A 17,776-nucleotide genomic window follows, 5' to 3' on the forward strand; every position below is an offset into this window, starting at 1 on the left:
CGGGGGCGGAGAGGAGAGCACGAGGACCAAAGCGATGCGAGGCCTGGTAGGAGACCTCCGAGAACGCGCTTCTCGGCGAGTTCCTCGGACCCTGGCGAAGGAGCAAAGCGCGGTCGCGGATTCACCGCGTCCGCAGGTGCCTCGAAATCCGCCGGTTCTCCGGGTGGTGGTCGACTAGCCTCCGCCCCGGGTGGCCGGGAGAGCTGGCGATGCCCGGGGGTGACTCGGCTCCCCCCGGGAGGCGGCCCGGGAGCGGCTAGGGGGCGATCGTCCCGAGGGAGCCCACCAGGAGGGCAGAGACGAGCACCGAGAGGAGGAGCGGCAGGGCCGACAGCGCGCGCGCCCCGTTGCATCCGTCGTGCTCGCAGAGGCCGCAGTAGTCCACCGAGGCGACGGCGGCGCCCACCACGCTCTCCGACAGCTTCGACGAGATCACCTTGCACGGGTCTATCGACTCCGTCTTCGCGGTCTGGCAGCTCCGGATGGTCACCTCCCGGCCACCGACTGGAACAAACGGGAAGGAAAGCCTCGACATTAATCAAATTATTCACGGAATAGTAATTCACCCTCATAAGTCGCTTTACTTGCTTCACGTGTACACTTGAAAATGGGTGAGCTACATATTATTCTAGAAATGCCCTTGGTATATCCAGAACAAAAAAAAAAAACATTGTTACTTCAACAAGATTCAGAATTGCATTATTTTTCGCTAGCGTCAAAAAATTGTATACCGGGAATTCTTTCCACTTGTGACATTAATATTTCTTCTGGCTATCGCTACATATACATTTTCTGATTTTTTTCCTTTTTTCTTGAAATTCCAGTTTTGCTCTGCGATTATTTCTGCGGTATGAGAGAAAATGAAATTTCGTCTTTGCCAAAATTCTGAATGTTTTTTTTTGTTCGCGTGGTCGTCGAGGTCGATGAACAAAGAGGACGGGGATCGAGTTCTGGTTCGTCGATCTCGATCGATGCTCGATCGGCGATCTCGAGACGCACCTGTGAGGTCCATCTTCGCGCAGGACATGTCGGGCAGGACGGTCTGATAGTGCTTCGGGGTGTCGACCTCGAAGAGGTGGGCGATGGACTTAAGAATCGGGTTGTCCTGGGTCTTGGCGTACCAGCTGTTCATCTTGGCGGCCGTGCACTCGACCGGCTCCAGCTCGGCCTTATCGAGGTCCTTTCCGCACGCGGCGTTCGTCACCGAGTTGCACATGTAACAGTTGATAGCGACCCCTGCGAAGAAATGGACACGGCGTATAGAGACCACCCCTCGAGGCGAAGGGTCGAGATCGAGTCGAATTTCCGCCGATTCCGAAACGCATCCCCGATCGTAAGTTTGGGCGGATCCATTCCCGTAGCCGGATTACGGAAAGAATATCGACCGGCACGTCGTTGGGACCGGAGTTCCCGGAGACGACCTCGTTAAAGGAGGTCCGCCGCGAGGACGGCTCAAAGGAGCTCCCCTCTTGGTGGGAAATTTCCGGAAAAATCGACGACCGATTGCGCCTAACGCGATCCGAGGAGGATCCGGAATCGGCGACTTCGGGGCGACTCCCGCCGTCGGGGAGGTCGAGGAACTTGAACTTCACCTGAACCGACCGAGAGGGCAAGGAGAAGCGCGAGCGTTCCCACCGCCCCGAAAGGACCCATCTCCGTTGGCTCTTCTTCGGCGGACTCGACTGGCCACCCGCTGCCACACCAGACAACGCACCAGACAATCCTATGGCGAACGCACCGTCTCCGAGGATGCGTGTCTACCGGAGCCGAGCGAGCTCGAGAATGCCGCCCCGTCTCGCCGGCGCGGACGCCGCGATCCGCGTAAATACCCGGAGGGAAAGCATGCGTGGCGCGCCGATTCCTCCACCTCTTTTGATCCCTCCTGTGGATTCGCTCGAGCGCGCGTGGGGCGCGTGGGAAGGCGTCGGAAGGCGTGGGGGACGCGGCCCTCCCCGACCGACGCGTGCGCGGCTCCGGAAAGAGAGACAGATACGGAGAAAGAGAGAGAGAGAGAGAGTTCTCGGCTTTCCGACTTCACGTTCACCCTCGACACGGTACCGCGTTGCATTTACACGTACATGTCGTCATAAGGGTGGATGCTGTTTAGAATTTGACAACCTTCAGAGTTTCCTATATGAGTTTTGCCGAATAGTCGAGCGCACGTGGGAAGGCCTAAAAAGACGCGAGGAACGCGTTCCTCCCCGAATATGCCACGTGTGCGTTTAAAAATAAAAAATGATAAAGAATTCCCGTGTTTCCGATTTTACGTTCACCCTCGACACGGTACCGCGTTGCATTTACACGTACATGTCGTCATAAGGGTGGATGCTATTTAAAATTTCAATACGTTTCGAACTTTCTATACAAATTTTGCAGAACTGTCAAAACTCGTGGGAACGCGTTCCTCCTCGAATATGCCACGTGTACATTTCTTAAAAAAAAAAAAAAAATAGTATTCCGGTGTTTCCGATTTCACGCTCGACTTCGACACGATACCGCGTTGTACTCGCACATCCGTACATGTCACGGATGTGCATACCATTCAGAATTTGACGACATTGCGAGCTGTCTATACAAATTTTGTCGGATCGTCGAAGCGCACGTGAAGTACGATGGGAACGCGCCCCTTTCGAAACTTTTGTCCAGAAAAAAAAAAAATGCTTCCGTGTTTCCAACTCCAGGTTTTCTCTCTACGTGATACCGCCCCGCCCTCGCACACATCTACACGTTGTCACAGGCGTGAATACTGTTTCAAAACTGCATCGGAAAAGCAGAATTTATGATACGAATCTTGTCAAGTCGTCCAGGCGAGAGTCGCCTATGGACTCGGACTTCCGTGCCGGAACTCCCTTCGCTCTCGTATAATATTTCTCGAAAAGAAACCCTTACCTACATATAAACTATATACTAAACTTTGATTATTCTCATTATCATGGAATTACACCGTCGATCGATAAGTCGGAGGATCTAGTGCAAATGAACTCCAAGGCTTCAAAACAGTCATATATGCGTCGTATTTTTTTTAACGCCATTGTTCGGTACATGTCGACCACGTCGCAAAGCTCAGTAGTTAGCGCGGCTGCTAATTAGCATAGTTAGGGATCCAGGGCGAAATTAGCGAGTCGCACGAGTCTCGTCGAGCGCGTTGAGATCATATGTGACATGCGTGGGAGATCTTCCGTCTTTCCGTCCCCGGTTTCAAAGATCAAGGTCGGAGCTCATAAATTGTATAAATTGTATAAATTGCGCAATTAGCGCAAATTTTGCAAAATGTGCAAATTTTGCAAATTGTGCAAATTTTGCAAATTTTGCAAATTTTTGCAAATTATGGTACTCCTATATTAGAGGACTCATTGCTAATGGCGTTATGCGCGAAGGGTGCCCGTTGGAAATTCGGTCTTTGGATACCACCGAGTCGACTTTCTCGAGCGTCGAGTCCTCGGGGATCGATACGGTTTCGTCGTCTCGTCGTCCGGAGTCGAATACGGTTGGTCAGTGGGGCTCGGTGTATCGGCGTCGGGGGTCGGGGGTCGGGGGACGCCCGGCGCCGCGGCGCCCACCCTCGACGCCACGGAGACGCGTGGCCGCCACCCGCCACCCTGTCTCAACGATCAGCCGATCGCTCGTGAACGACTCTTCTGGGATCGACCGGGATCTCGATGTCTCGAAAAGTCGACCCACCCCTTTCTTTCGGCCGTCGTTCGAGCAAGGGCTCGTTCATACGGCGTGTTTGCGAGGGTGCAATTTATAGCTATCTACACAGGGTGGAACAAAGTCGGTGATCACGGTTTACCCGGCGCTGCCTTGAAATCGCTGAAATTGCTATCAGCTACAATGCTCAAAATGGAGTCGAAAAGCTCTGTACAATTTTTCCCTACGATTTATAATTTGTTTGTAATAATTAATTGAAAAATGCCCCATACGGCGTGTTTGCGAGGGTGCAATGTATAGCTATCTACACAGGGTGGAACAAAGTCGGTGATCACGGTTTACCCGGCGCTGCCTTGAAATCGCTGAAATTGCTATCAGCTACAATGCTGAAAATGGAGTCGAAAAGTTCTGTACAATTTTTCCCTACGATTTGTAGTTTGTTTGTAATAATTAATTGAAAAATGCCCCATACGGCGTGTTTGCGAGGGTGCAATTTATAGCTAACTACACAGGGTGGAACAAAATCGGTGACCACGGTTTACCCGGCGCTGTTTTAAAATCGCTGAAATTGCTATCAGCTACAATGCTGAAAATGAAGTCAGAAAGCTCTATACAATTTTTCCCTACGATTTATAGTTTGTTTGTAATAATTAATTGAAAAATGTCCAATAAGGCGTCGGTTTGGAGAAAAGTTTTATGAATACTTTGACGTTTTATATATATAGAATGACCCTTTCATATTACTTTAAACGCGAGCAATTGCTCGGTTTTGGGAGCCAATTCAGAAGTCATTTCGGGAACCGCAACGAACGCAGCCTTGCCAGGTGCAAAAACGCGTACGAGTGACCCGGGCCTAAACGCGCGGAATTGCTCGGCTTTGGCAGCCAATTCCGGAGCTACGACGTACGCGGCCGCGGAGGAATGGCGGAATCGCGGAGGGCAAAGGGAGCGGAGGCGAAAATAAAGGGTCCGCGAGCTCGGCCGCGGGCAAGACGTCGGGGCGCCGGGCGCCACATTGCCGCGACCCAAATAGCTCCTCCCCTCCGGAGATGGGAAATAGCGTGGCTCCACGCCCGGCGACGGACGTTGCCACCGAGTGGTCGGAAGAGTCGCGGGCAGTAAACACTGGACGACTCGGCCGTTTACGTTTCTACAAATCTAGATGCTCCTGGGAATAACTATTTCCAAGGGTAAGGTTTAGAGCAAGTTCAAGAGGAAAAGACAGTCGAAAGCGATCCACAGGGAGGGCGGAAACGGCGTCGCTCCTCCAGACAAAGTTCGATCGCGTCCAGGAGAATCGCCCTCGCAGACCTTCCGGTAATTATCGTTACATGTGCCCGGAATACTTTTTAAAAGGACTATTTTCAAGAAGAACGTCTAGACGAGGTCCAAGAGGAGGAAGCGCGCGAAGGCGAGCTGCAGGAGCGGAAAGGACCCTCCTCTAGGAGACGACGCTCGGTTGCATCCCGGAGAACCGCACTCGCAAATTTCCTGGTAGCTGTCGTAGGTGTATCGGCCGACGTAGCAGCCTTCGTCGGCGTCCACCGATCGGGAGCACTCCCTGCTGACGAAGCGCTCGGGCGAGTCCATGAAGTAATCTACGACAGGGGAAGAGACGTTTAGGGAGCGAGACGGCGCCCCGTCCATATCGCGGCAATTCGACGGAACGACGTTAGGTTCGCGGATATGAGTCACGGGAGGGTCGAGTCGCTCGAATCCCCGACCTATATGCGCTCGGGCCGTTCGGCGCCACCGGAAGATTATGGCGTCTCGAGGGGTTTACTTACACTTGGAGTCGACCTTGCGACAGAACGGCCGCGATTCGGGGCAGGACCTCAGATAGGAGGGGTCTACTTTACCGGCCGTGCACCGCTCGTTCTCTTTGCTGTTGCACTGGTAACACTCGAGTCCTCTGGAAGCTTCTCGCGGCCGGCGAACAGATGGCGCCACCCGAGTCGTCGGCGGCCATTCGAAAAATTACCGACACCGTTACCCACGATATCAGGAATGAAATCACACAAATAACTCGTGAGATACGGTTAAAGGTCGATTCAGACTATATCGTATATTGGCTCCGACATGTGCCGATGCAAATTCGATAAAATCTAAAGGTGGACCCACATTGGCACAGCACTTATCGGACAGATCTGACGAAACTTTGAATGACATATTAGATAGTTCGGACGAACAGGGTGAATCGACTTTATCCAGGAAAACCCGGTTTTATCTCGGAACATTTCGGGGAACTTACGCCTGTGAAGAGCTAAAATGGCCACAAAGATCCTCAGGGTATGCCGCATACTTAGTCTCTTCCTTCAACGGGTTTCAATGCCCTCTTCAGGGTCTCGTTTCCCTCCAGGAAATTCGCGTTCAACCGTTATGGCCTCTAAAGTCGTTTACTCTTTATCGCCCTTTGAATGCACAAATATAAACGTCTATGCTGTTACTCTTTTCGCCGGAACACGTTTAACATACCGATCTACAACCTTTCCAATTTCTTTGTTTCAGGCTGAGAAGATTTCTCCTCCTGACGCTGTCTTGTCAAAAGTTTGTCGAGAGACGGAAATGGGAGGCGATTTTTCACGTTTGCGATCTCGTTTCCAGTATTTGAAAATCTCCCGACGAAGATGGCGATGGATTTCCGAAGAAGGGACTCGACGAGATCTTTGAAGTCGGATCAAAATGAAAATCATAAGCACCTCCCAAGGCGTTCGAGGTTATGGATATATTGCGTTAATTAATGCCGAATTAATGATAAGCGATGTCAGCTTACGGCTTGAAGTGGAACACGAGAAATGGAGAACAACTTCGGATGAGTACGTTGACGAGAACGGATCGCGCTTGTACAGTGGCGGACATAAATGCTTTCCCTGTAGACACGGTAACGGCAATGCACGATGGGAAGGCATTCATGTCTACCAATGTACGTACCATTGAATTCCTCGGAAGAGTCGTAATTCCTTTGAATAGCCTTCGGTCTGTATAAAACGATATCGATATTACAGAAAATAGATTTTGAAAGAGGCCCCCTTAGGGTTCGTGTCCTCGATACTGTATCTCGACCCAAGATGTGAAGTTTGATGCAATATCGGACGCAATAGAATGTCGGATGTGATATGATACGAAGTTTGTGAAACCGGAACGGGATGGATTTTTCATTCGAGCTTTACATCCGAGATTTCGGACCGAGAGTAGGTTACAACTCGGATCGTAGTCACAGTCGACTTGGTGGGAAAAACTCGAAACAACTTGGATGAAAAATGTATCCTGCCCGATATTCGCATAGAAACTGGAAACTTCACGTCCTGTTTGTCAAACTTACATTCAACTTCACTTTATACCCTAGTCCATCGCTGGTCGCATTTAAGGCGATGTGAAAGTGACGTCCAAGAGGTTTTGTTTATAAAACTTTTCTCCCAACTCGGTTTACCGGATAGTTTGAAACGTTACAGCATGAAAAGGAAGACTATAAAGGAGGTCCTGAAACTCCTGAAATTTCAATTCTTTTCAAATTTGTTTATGGGTATTTTAAAAATAGATTATAAAAATTGATATTTCGGGAGTTTCAGGACCTACCTTAAGGCCTCCATATTCACGTTTTAAAGCATGAAACGATTTGAGACACCCAGTCTGTAGAAAAGTTTTATGAACGATTGAGCTTTTGGATGCCACTTTCACATCCCCTTAACCCTCTATAACACCTCGTTACTGTGAGCATGGCAATTTCCAGTCATATTTCAATTACCCAAGAGCCTCGTCTACAAGTAGTTAATCCGTAAACATTTCAATGTATAAATTCCCTAGGAATTAAAAATTTATTTAGAACATTGCTAATATCGAGCTTTTCTTTGCTCGACTCGGCACGATCGATGAAACTTCATCGTTCGCCATTTTCATCGATGACGTTCGATATTAGCAATGTTCTAAATAAATTTAAATTTTTTTCCTTTTTATCGTTTCGACTGGGAGGCTCGGGCTGGCCAGAAGAGGCAAATAGAGCCCGAAGGTGGAAAAGTGTGTCAGGGCCCGAGGTGGTCGCTAAACGGACGCGTTAACGTTCGTAACAACCCGGAGCAAGCGTCGAAGTATCTTTCCCTAAGCGAATCGTCGGGCATTAGGAGGGACTCGAGTCTCTTGACTCGAACCGTGCTCGGAATCGACGGGGAAGTCGACTCGGTCGCGCGAGCGTACGTGCGGATTCACGGCATTGTCGCGTCACAGGAAAAGAGACATTATCCACTCAAAGCGGTCCGGTAGCCCGGGCGGCCACTTTACACGCGGTTCGTCGTAAAGTACGTACACGCAACCACCTACGGCCTTCCTTATTTATCCTACGGCCTCGCGTCTGCCAATTTGTCATTTTTTCCCCCCCGATCGAGCCGCGCGTCTCCGCCGGGAAATCTTGGAAAATTCGGGGAAACGCGGGAAAATTGACGGTGCAAGGGTCCCTTCTTGCGAAATATGAGGATCGTTTGCGACCGCTTGAAAGGATGATCTCGTACAGTAGAATCCGACACGTACCGAGGTCAATCCGACGAAACGTTGTAAACACGCGTTTCAATGGCACAGTTCGCACAATCTGCGTTTCAGATAACTTTGCAAAGTTTCGCCGAATCGGCATCGGTGCGCCTCAGATAAAGCGAATCCACTGGAGAGGACCGAAGTTCTGATCGCCGCTCTCTAACAAGGAAGGTGTCCCAGGTCGATCTCTCCGATTTCATATATTTTATAATATATTATGATAGACTAAAAATTAAGCGACAGGTATTTTTTTTATCTGCCATTAGACACTTTAAGGGGGTGCAACCACCATCAAGGCATGTCAAACGGCGATTTGGCAGTTTCACCACAAGAACATAATACTTTTTAACCAATCCAACTTTATTATTTTTTTTCTTTCCGGGAGGAAAAACCTTCAAAAGGTTCCCTGCGTTGGTGTTCAGACGCAAAGGGATATGTGGGACTTTCACCCACTAAAAAAACCTCCCTTGTGGACTTCCAAAAGGCGCTTCGGAACCGCGTTAAGCATTGCCTCGGAGCGCCCCGCGTCTTGGTACGAGCTAAGCTTCTTCTTTAGCCCGGCTTTCTTCTTCATCCTTGGTCTTTAAGATGCAGCAACACATCAATCAATCCAACCAATCCAGCTTGAAAAGCTTTCTCATGACGAGAAATAAAAAATATAATTGTTTCAATTAAGAAGAAAAAAAAAAAAAAAATAAAATTAAGGGGTGCCTAATTAATAGCCTTGTTTCAGGACGACCAGGATCGTCGTCCTTCTCGACGTCGATGCTTGATCGTCGCCGCCGACGATCCTGGACCGGCGTTCCCCTCGCCACGACGTTAATCCGTCTCGAAGAACGCTACGGAAACGGAAGGCTCGGATGGCATCCCTGGGTTGCTTTCCGCTAGCGAGTGGTCCCCTCTACCCGCGACCCCGTTAGAGGCCTATCCAGAGCGAGGCGGCGTCGGGGGGTGGCGAGGAGTTTGTCTGGCCGTCGATCGGCCGGTCGGTGTCGTCGGTTATCGCAGTCGCTCGGCCAGTAGCTCCCGGAGGCGCGTGCGGACACCAGAGACCCATCATCTCGGCACCATGAGGACGCGATCGCTCCTCGTCCTCTGCAACGTCTACCTACTCCTCGACTGCTGCGGTGAGTTCCGAGCCAAGGTGGCAACTTCGCACCTTTCGCACCCTCGTCTTCCAGAGGGTGCCCGATCGAACGGGGTTGCGCCGTCGCGACGGCATCGCCGATCGATGAAGCGCTCTTTACCGAGAGTTCATCCGTCGACCCTAATCGAAAGTTAACACCGGTCATCGATGCCAGAGCACGTCCGCCCCCTTCTTTCGGCATTTGCGCCTCGATTCGTCATCGGAGGGAATCGACGTAAAGAGCGACCGCGTCTCGTTATCGAGACGGCCTTATCGAGACTCGGGGCAGAGCTTGACCTCGGGCCGATAGGCTCCTCGGAGTCGATTTGTCCCCGAGTACTAATCCACGTCGATGTTTTGGTGTACCCGACAGTCGTGGGGGCTCTGCAGTGCTTCGAGTGCAACAGCCACAACGAGAGCCGATGCGCGGAAAAGCAGCCACCGGATAGTCTGAAGAAGGACTGCTCGGAGCACGTGGAGGGCGCCAAGTACACCATGTGCAGGAAGATCACGCAGGTCATCGAGTTTAGCGTGAATGGACGTGAGTGACGACAGGGTGGGTGGGAGGGTGGTATCAAAAGGGAGGTTCTTATCGAGGCGTTCCTTTCAGTGCCCGCTGATACCAGAGTGATACGAGGCTGCGGATGGGACGAGTCCAACTACAAGGGGAAGTGCTACCAAAGAAGTGGTTTCGGTGGCCGTCAGGAAGTCTGCTCCTGCACGACCGACTTCTGCAACGACGCCGTGCGGTCTGGATTTGGAGCAGCCTCCGGATCTTTGATTCTTCTATGTCTTTTGGGGAGCTTCTTCGGTTGCGTCTCTGGCCTGGTTCGCCTCTAGGGCCCTTCGTATCGATCAGCGTCGCGGTCGACCTCGGAAGGGGTCGATCCTCGCCGGGGCATTGGACACCGAGATAGGGAAAAAGACCGCTCCCGTCGTAGATAAGATAAGATTTGGAAAAAAAAAATAATAACGCGTTACCGATCGCGGTGCTCGAATTTTCGTCCCGTCGCGGGAGGACGGTGCGTTTTACCGTCCGGCACGGAACGGAACCCGTGACGCCGTGAAATCCAATCTCGGTACGGCGTGAATTGGTTCCGTTGCGTTATCGATAGATCCACCTGTATTCCGAATTTCTGTCCCAAAGTGCCGAGATCATCTCGCTTTTGGTGATCGATCCATCCTCGAGCAAGTGTCGCAACGCCAGTGACGCGACGTCGGCTCGGTAAAGTCCCTCGGACGGTGAATTAGCCGTCTCGATGGGACCACGACACTCCACCCGATTACCACCACGCGTTTCCGACGTCACGGCTTTGGTAGCGTACCTTTAAACTTTTTAAGGCATATAACGGAAATAATAAAACGTGTAATGATATTCCGGTGGCGTATGTTTGACGCATGTGATGTATTTTAGACGGCAGATATGTATGTTGTAATCCTGGTTCTCCTTGTGTCCGATTGGACCTCTGTAAAAATAAGGTCGGGGGTTGAGACAGGGAAAAAGAGCGCTCCCGTTGTAGATATGATTAGATTTTGAAGAAAGAAAAAAAATTAATAATGCGTTAAAATCAGACTGGACGAACAGTCGATATATACGTCGCGGTAGATCTATTCGTTTTATCGTCTGGAATGGAGCGGAATCCGTGAAAAGGAATTCCGGTACGGCATTCATGGTTTCAGAGCGGTAGATTGACTCATGGTTCTTGAATCTCTGAGCCAAAGTGCCGATTATTCTTTAATCTCGCAATTGTCGCACCGAGGGTAATGTTACGTCGACTCGGTATAATAATATTAAGCCGGATACCCGGACGGTGAATCAGCCTTTCCGAAGGAATCACGTCATTCTACTTGATATCGACCGCGCGTTTCCGGCGTCACGGCTTGTGTAACGTATGTTTATACTTTTAAGGTATATAAGGGGAAGAATAAAACCTCCCGTAATGATATTCCGCCGACGTATTTCTGGCACATGAGATGTATTTTATACGGGAGATATATGACATACTCCCCGCTCTCCTTGTTTCCGATTGGACCGCCATGAAAAGAAGGTCGGGGGTTGAAAATCATGTTTTTTTCCTTCGGTTGTCAGACGGGACAGCGGGGACATTTGTTTCTGATCCTTTCAACCGGTAGTGCGAATCCATTGGCAGTTCTCCGAGGTTTTCCGAGGATAATTCCGTTTAGTTACGGCCTATTTAAGGAGAGACCGATTTAGGTTCGACCGGGCCGCGACTTCTCGAGGATCCCGCCGAAGAGCATCCAGGATGATTAGGTGGTAATCTCAGCCGAGACGTGCCCTGAGGTCTCGTATCGCCCCATCGGAAATCCTTGGTTCGCGCATTCGTCCTTTCGCGCCTCCGAGCCGAGAGAGACGCTCTTTCCTCGTTTCCGTTGGTTTTCTCGTTTTCGCGTTCACGGTGCCGGAAGCGCTGCAATTTACCAAGAATGTTGGTTTTTGGATCATGGACCTCAATGTTGTCCGAGGTCGTCGGAAGATTCCAGGGTTCGACGACCCCCAGGTACCTTTATCGGGCCTCTAGAATGTATCCCTCCATCTGGATTACTTTTAACTCGGGATGATGAGGATACAAACCTTATTTCTTTTTTTTTTTAAACGCGAAAATGACTCGAGTGACCTGTAAATAGAAATCAATGGAATGTTCCAACTGTTGTAGATACTGGTGATCGTTAGTCGACGTCGTCCTCGACCAATCGGACCATGTACCCCACCGCGACGGCTCGACCCTCCAGATCGTCCCTGCAAACTCCTGGTCTGTCCGCTCCTTCTTGTTCTCCTCTGTTGCACCAGCAACGCCACCGACAGCATCGTCAGCAGCAACAGCAGCACCAACAACAACACGTATTTTACGGCCCCATTGCCACTTTGCAACATTGCAGCGCCAGTCTGAATTCAACTTGCCTTTATTCGGGCTCTCAGAGAGCTCCTACGGGAGCCCCAGGTCCTGCAGCTCTGCAACCTCCAGGTTAGCGTTCTGCGAGAACGAGAAAATTCCTACGGAATCTGTCGATACGTTAAACGCAGAGTTTATTTTATTTTACCTGCTATTATACCGTACTATTTATTTACTTACGAATTCTTCTTTCCACGCTTTTGCTTATTAATCCTCAATAACGCCACGTGACTTTGACATCGCATACCTGAAAATTAATAATTTTTAAGTTCGTTTGATTTATCCGGCTAAACTGAATGCAGTACCTTATTACTGTGTCACTCCTTTACAACAAAATTGAAAATTCATAAACGTTCTAATTAAAGAAACCAATGTAGAATCGTAAATTGATAATCAAGTAGTCGGTTCATATCAGGAGGTTAATATTAAAAATTTTCACGTGGCCGTGGTTTTCTCGCTTGAAAATAGGAGTTAATCCTCAATAACGCCACGTGACTTTGACATCGCATACCTGAAAATTAATAATTTTTAAGTTCGTTTGATTTTCCCGGCTAAACTGAATGCAGTACCTTATTACTGTGTCACTCCTTTACAACAAAATTGAAAATTCATAAACGTTATAATTAAAGAAACCAATGTAGATCGTAAATTGAAAAATGAAATAGTCGGTTCATATCAGGAGGTTAATATTAAAAATTTTCACGTGGCAGTGGTTTTCTCGCTTGAAAATGGTAGTTATGGAGGATTAACCGCGTTGATAAGAATTCGGAAAAGTGTGGAAAATGTTGAAAATGGTATTTTCCAGTGGTCGCCTCTCAAGCCGTGTGTCGAGCTCCGTTCGGAGAACACTTTGCCGGAGGTTCGAGCTTAACGCTGATTCCACAGGCTCGATTCTTCGCTCCCGGGGAAGTGCCGCAGACCTTTTGCTTCCTCCAGGACCGGAGCTCCGCGGCGGGAGGGCCGCAGCAGCCGCAGCAGCGACCGGGACCCTACTACGGCGTGTCCGCCGCGGTGGTTCCGCCGACCGCGTCCACCGGGAACCCTGGCTTCCATCTGCCGTCCGCGAGCTCGTTCGCGATGGCGGCTTTCCAGGGTGCTCAGGTTCCCGGAGTGGTGTCGATGCCCCCCGCGAACACCGCGCGGACGAGTCTTCGGTCAGTCGGGAACGAGACCCAGAGGACGACGGAAGTGCCGCCCGTGAGGCGTCTCGACGTCGAGGAGGTGCGTCGATGCCGTCTCGAATCGTTCCGGGATTATTAAGTCGGAGCGATTGGAACTCGAGTCGAATTTATTTTACCTGAACCTCTAGGTCCTCTCGGTCGTTTATTCACTATTTCATCAATTATCATTTATTCATTTCATTATTTATACTTTGTTTCATCGTTTGATCATTTATAAAACCTTTGATCATTGACCGTTTATTTGATTGGATTGCCGAGAGAAAATTTTACTTTAGCTCTCTGAGAACCGCAAAGTCCAATTTTTTCGATTTTTTTGGATTTATGATTCTTAATATTATTCATAGATTCTCTTGTTGTACGTGATATTTTTTAGACCCTGGGGCCTATTTCATAACTCCTTTTCTCGGTATATCGTTCTTCTGCGCGTTCTCAAGGTTTACCCGAGGTAAACGAATTCGACTCGGGAAGTTTCTCAAAAAGTCAAAAGAAATCCTTGTTCCGTAACCGGAAATTTGCTTTAGATCAAGTCCGAGGAAGAGTGGCGTTCCGGGGCGGCCAGATACGGTCCCTTGTCCTCGTCGAGCGGCTTCTTCGAGGCCTCGGAGTCTAGCCCTCCACCCGGGAAGGGCCCCGTGCTCGGTCCTGGACCCGGTCCCGAGGAACCCCCGCGTTCCGGAGAGTCGTCGACGAGCTTCGACTTCACCATCGAGGCCGAGCGCATGGTCTCCGCCCTCTGCAACACCGCCTCCTCGAACGACCTCCGGGAACCGGAGACGAGTCCTCTGGGGGGTGGCGGGGACCACCTATCCGAGAGAAGCACCACTTCCTGGTTCGCCGACTACGGCGCCGACTACGCATCCGGATCAGCCACCAAATCGGTCGGGACGCAGACCAAGGACCTCCTAGAGGAACGCCACTACGCGGAGCTGATTCGGGGGACGATTTACAGGGGTTGCAACGAAGCAGAGGCCATCCTGAGTTCCTCCGAGTACGCGCGAGATCCACGACACGGATGGCTGGCAGGACTGTCATCCGCTACCAGAACAGCGCTGACCAAATCCTCGACTTGCTTCCCCGTCTTCGCCGGGGACCGCGTCCTGGTGCACGACCTCGTGAACGCCCTTGTGCGCATCGGCAATGGCTGGCTGATCTTGGATAACTACATCAACAAGCGGCACTATCCCAGCCTGAACGAGAAGTACGACCCGGAGCTGACCGGGTGTTTCCGCGCCTGGGAGGCCAGCACGCACGAGCTCCTGGGGAACCTGGTGCGCAGCTTCCTGTGGATCGAGAAAAATCGAACGACCTCCCCGGATACGAGCGAGGAGCGCGACATCGGTCCAGGCGCTATTTCCTTCCCCGGGGATGTGTCCCTCTACGTCACCAGTGACCTCTTCGGGGGCTCAACGGAGCGACGTCATCGCCGAGAGACCGACGCCGGGTCGACTTCCTCTGGGAAACCGCGAGGGAAGTGGACGGTCCCTGCCAAGGCTCCGGATCCTGGGAAGGCGGGGGCGAGTCGATGTTCCCTCACCAAGGAGTTCCGCACCCTGAGGGACAAAGTCATGGAGGGTAGAGGCTCGAGCGCCGCGAGGAGGAGTCGATCCGCGACGTACAAACTCCCGGGCCGCGAGAGGTCGGTTTTTGGGGTCGTCTCGACGAGCGGAACCGGGTACTCCACGGGGATGACGGAGCCGGCTTTTGCGTTCAGGAGGAACGCGACCACCCGGGTCGAGGCGTTGTTCGTCGACCATGGTTCCGGGGTGCAGGGTCTCGACGCGGTGGGGGCTAGTGCGGAAGCGGCCGAGGCGCTGCGGGTGGCCGCCGTGCCCAGGAACAGGATGACTTTGTTGAGCCAGATCGAGCCGAACACCTCGGGGACGGGAAGGGACCCCGAGGGGATGGCGGCCAACCTCTCGGCGTGGTTCGCCAGCATGAGGCACTCGAGTCCGCTCGCAGGGGCTCTGCGCGCTGCAGCTCCGCATGATCTCTCCCGCAGCGCTCTGGACCTCGGTCGGCAGCTGCACCTCGACGCCAACCGGCAGCTGCACACCCTGAGGAACATGCAGAGTATCCAGACCGCCCCGTGGAACGCCTGCAACTTCCTTAACGATCCCAACCCCCGAGCCGCCCCTGGTCGGATCGAGGAGTACGACTCCTCGGAGGATGTGCGCGTGTACATGAAACCGGGGAGCTACAACGTTCCCAAAAAGCGGCACCAACATCGACCCCATCGTCGGCATGAAAACTCGTCTTCGTCGCATTTAGGAGGAGGGGGGATTCATAATCAGGTTTCGGATCGGTTTCGACGAGATCCACCGACGACGAGGGCGGAGTTGGACGAGGAACCGATCGAGCTGCCTCCAGCACCCACGGTCGTCGCGAATCCCCAGGTCGATCGACAGCCCTCGTCGTTGTCGTCCTCCCCACCCCCCATTTCGTCGTCTTCCTCGCCCTTGACATCATCGCCACCTCCACCACCTTCGCCTCCACTCGCGCCTCCGTGCAGGTCATCCCCGCCGAGGTCGCCGACGTCGACCGAGGCACCGCTGTCGAACCTTCTCATCCCAACGTCCTCCTCGTCGGAGCCTCGACCCTGGCGAGTCCTCCAAAGGTCCGACCATCTGATTCGAGAGAATCACGGCGACGTCACATGGAAGGCCGCCTGCGCCTCCGCCGAGATCCTCCTGGAGGCGCTCAACGTGAAGGACCGACCCCAAGACGGGACCTCGACGAGAGAGGAGTGCAACGCCAGGTCGCAGCGAAGACCTTCCAACTCGAACTTCAAGACCAAGTCTAAGCGCGGCAAGCCAAAGTGCAACCCTAAGACGAAGTGCAAGATGAAGCCCAAGCCGAAGCCCAAGCCCAAGCCATTGGCAAAGTTCAAGAGCGACCCAGGAGTCGAGCCAGCCGAGGAAGACCTGCCTAGCTACGAGGTCTCGGAGGAGGACTCTGGATCCGGCCTCGCCAGGAAGCCTTCTCCGAGACCCAAGAGACCCTGCGCTCAGGGGTGCAGGAGCAACGTCCGGACGGACTCCTGGCTGATCAGGACCCTGGACAACGCGGGGATCCAGGACGAGAGGGCAGGTCGACGCGCCGAAAGCTCGGAGTCCTTGGAGGGCTCCCCCGGGGCCGAGGAGAGGACTCGATCCTTCGACGGCGAGGTCGCTCCTCCGGGTAGGGCGACCTACTCGGAGACCGTTCGGCGGCGACCTCGCGTGCTCCCGAATACCCTGGAGGGGAAGGAAACTCCAGGCTCGAAACGAAGTAGAGCGATCGAGGAAGGAATCGCCTCCTCGACGGCCCTGCCTTTACGGAAGGACGTCGCCAGGGAAATGGAGGCCAGACGCACCGGCAGAGAAATCTCCAGGACGGAGACCGAAGATGGTCGTCGACAAGGACGCGACTCGGCACCTGACGAGACCAACTCCGGGGATCGAGGGTGGTCGGTATGGTACGGCTCCCGCAGGAGACAGAGCCTCAGCCCCCTGGCGCCTACCGAGACCGTCTGGCGAGTGGACGGTCGCTTTCCTCCGACTGGGTCACCCTCCGGGAGAGGTCGCGTCGAGCATCGCGCTCGGACTACGTAATCCGCCCCGGAGAAGATTCCGATCGACCTCGATATCCGGTCCCCCTCTGAGTGCCCTACCAAGGTCGAGAATGACGCATTCAATTCCCTTGAATCGCAGACCGAGACTCATGGTAGGTCTTAACGCTCGACGTGAATCTTAAGGTGATATGAAAGTGTGATACATACATAACAAAAATATTGATAAAGCTTTTCTTCAAACTGGGTGCACGAAATTTGTCGAAAAATCAAATTTCACGGGCAACGCGTTCTTCCTTAGAGCCTCCATAATCATGTGTTAAAGTTTTAGATAATTCGGTGCGCCCAGTTTGGAGAACAGTTTTATAACTACTTTGACTTTTTCGTGTGTGTATATCACACTTTCAGATCACCTTAAGGCGACATGAAAGTGACTTTTGGAAGGTCAATCCTTTGTGAAACGTTTCTCTGAACCTCGCGTATCGAATCGTTTGAAATTTCACCAAGACAATACGGAAGGCCTAAGGAAGGTTCTGCTCCTATATATTTTTTTCTTTTTATAAGGAATTTAAAAGACGTTTACGAGGAAAGTTGAAAAATGGAGTTTCACGGGAGGCGGGACTTTTATTAGAGTCCTCGTATTCCCGTGGTAAGATCTGAAATCATTCGGTAACCGCGGTTTGGAGAAAAGTATCGTAAACGAGAATCTTTGGACGCTGGTTTCGTCCCACCTTAAGGATCGATAAGGAATAATGATCGCACGAGACTTTGAGGTAAAGGGGAGGTGCGCCTTGGTCTCGTCTCGAAAATACGTACTTCAGGGTGGGCTTCCGTTTTA

The 17,776-nt window shown here is 51.9% G+C and overlaps 4 protein-coding genes across 4 annotated transcripts; 2 read left to right on the forward strand and 2 right to left on the reverse strand.

Moving 5' to 3' along the window:
* Positions 1-220: 220 nt before the first annotated feature.
* LOC105695692 lies at positions 221-3,394 on the reverse strand. The gene is made up of 3 exons (XM_012417489.2): positions 1,593-3,394; positions 1,000-1,236; positions 221-504 (listed from the first exon to the last, which is right to left on the reverse strand). Exons 1-3 carry the CDS (start codon positions 1,651-1,653, stop codon positions 257-259), a joined length of 546 nt encoding a protein of 181 aa, XP_012272912.1. The 5' UTR covers positions 1,654-3,394; the 3' UTR covers positions 221-256.
* A 1,634-nt stretch (positions 3,395-5,028) lies between these two features.
* Positions 5,029-5,951, reverse strand: LOC105695430. Its single transcript, XM_012416969.1, has 3 exons — positions 5,903-5,951; positions 5,439-5,570; positions 5,029-5,249 (listed from the first exon to the last, which is right to left on the reverse strand). Exons 1-3 carry the CDS (start codon positions 5,949-5,951, stop codon positions 5,029-5,031), a joined length of 402 nt encoding a protein of 133 aa, XP_012272392.1.
* Positions 5,952-8,951: 3,000 nt separating this feature from the next.
* Positions 8,952-11,244, forward strand: LOC105695848. The gene is made up of 3 exons (XM_012417828.2): positions 8,952-9,299; positions 9,672-9,839; positions 9,909-11,244. Exons 1-3 carry the CDS (start codon positions 9,242-9,244, stop codon positions 10,136-10,138), a joined length of 456 nt encoding a protein of 151 aa, XP_012273251.1. The 5' UTR covers positions 8,952-9,241; the 3' UTR covers positions 10,139-11,244.
* Positions 11,245-12,017: 773 nt separating this feature from the next.
* Positions 12,018-17,397, forward strand: LOC105695431. The gene is made up of 4 exons (XM_012416970.1): positions 12,018-12,282; positions 13,016-13,431; positions 13,913-16,906; positions 17,347-17,397. Exons 1-4 carry the CDS (start codon positions 12,018-12,020, stop codon positions 17,395-17,397), a joined length of 3,726 nt encoding a protein of 1,241 aa, XP_012272393.1.
* The last annotated feature ends 379 nt before the right edge of the window (positions 17,398-17,776 follow it).

The sequence above is a fragment of the Orussus abietinus genome, unplaced genomic scaffold (assembly GCF_000612105.2).
Source record: "Orussus abietinus isolate OABI.00-Male unplaced genomic scaffold, Oabi_2.0 scaffold4, whole genome shotgun sequence".
Classification (NCBI taxonomy): Eukaryota; Metazoa; Arthropoda; class Insecta; order Hymenoptera; family Orussidae; genus Orussus; species Orussus abietinus.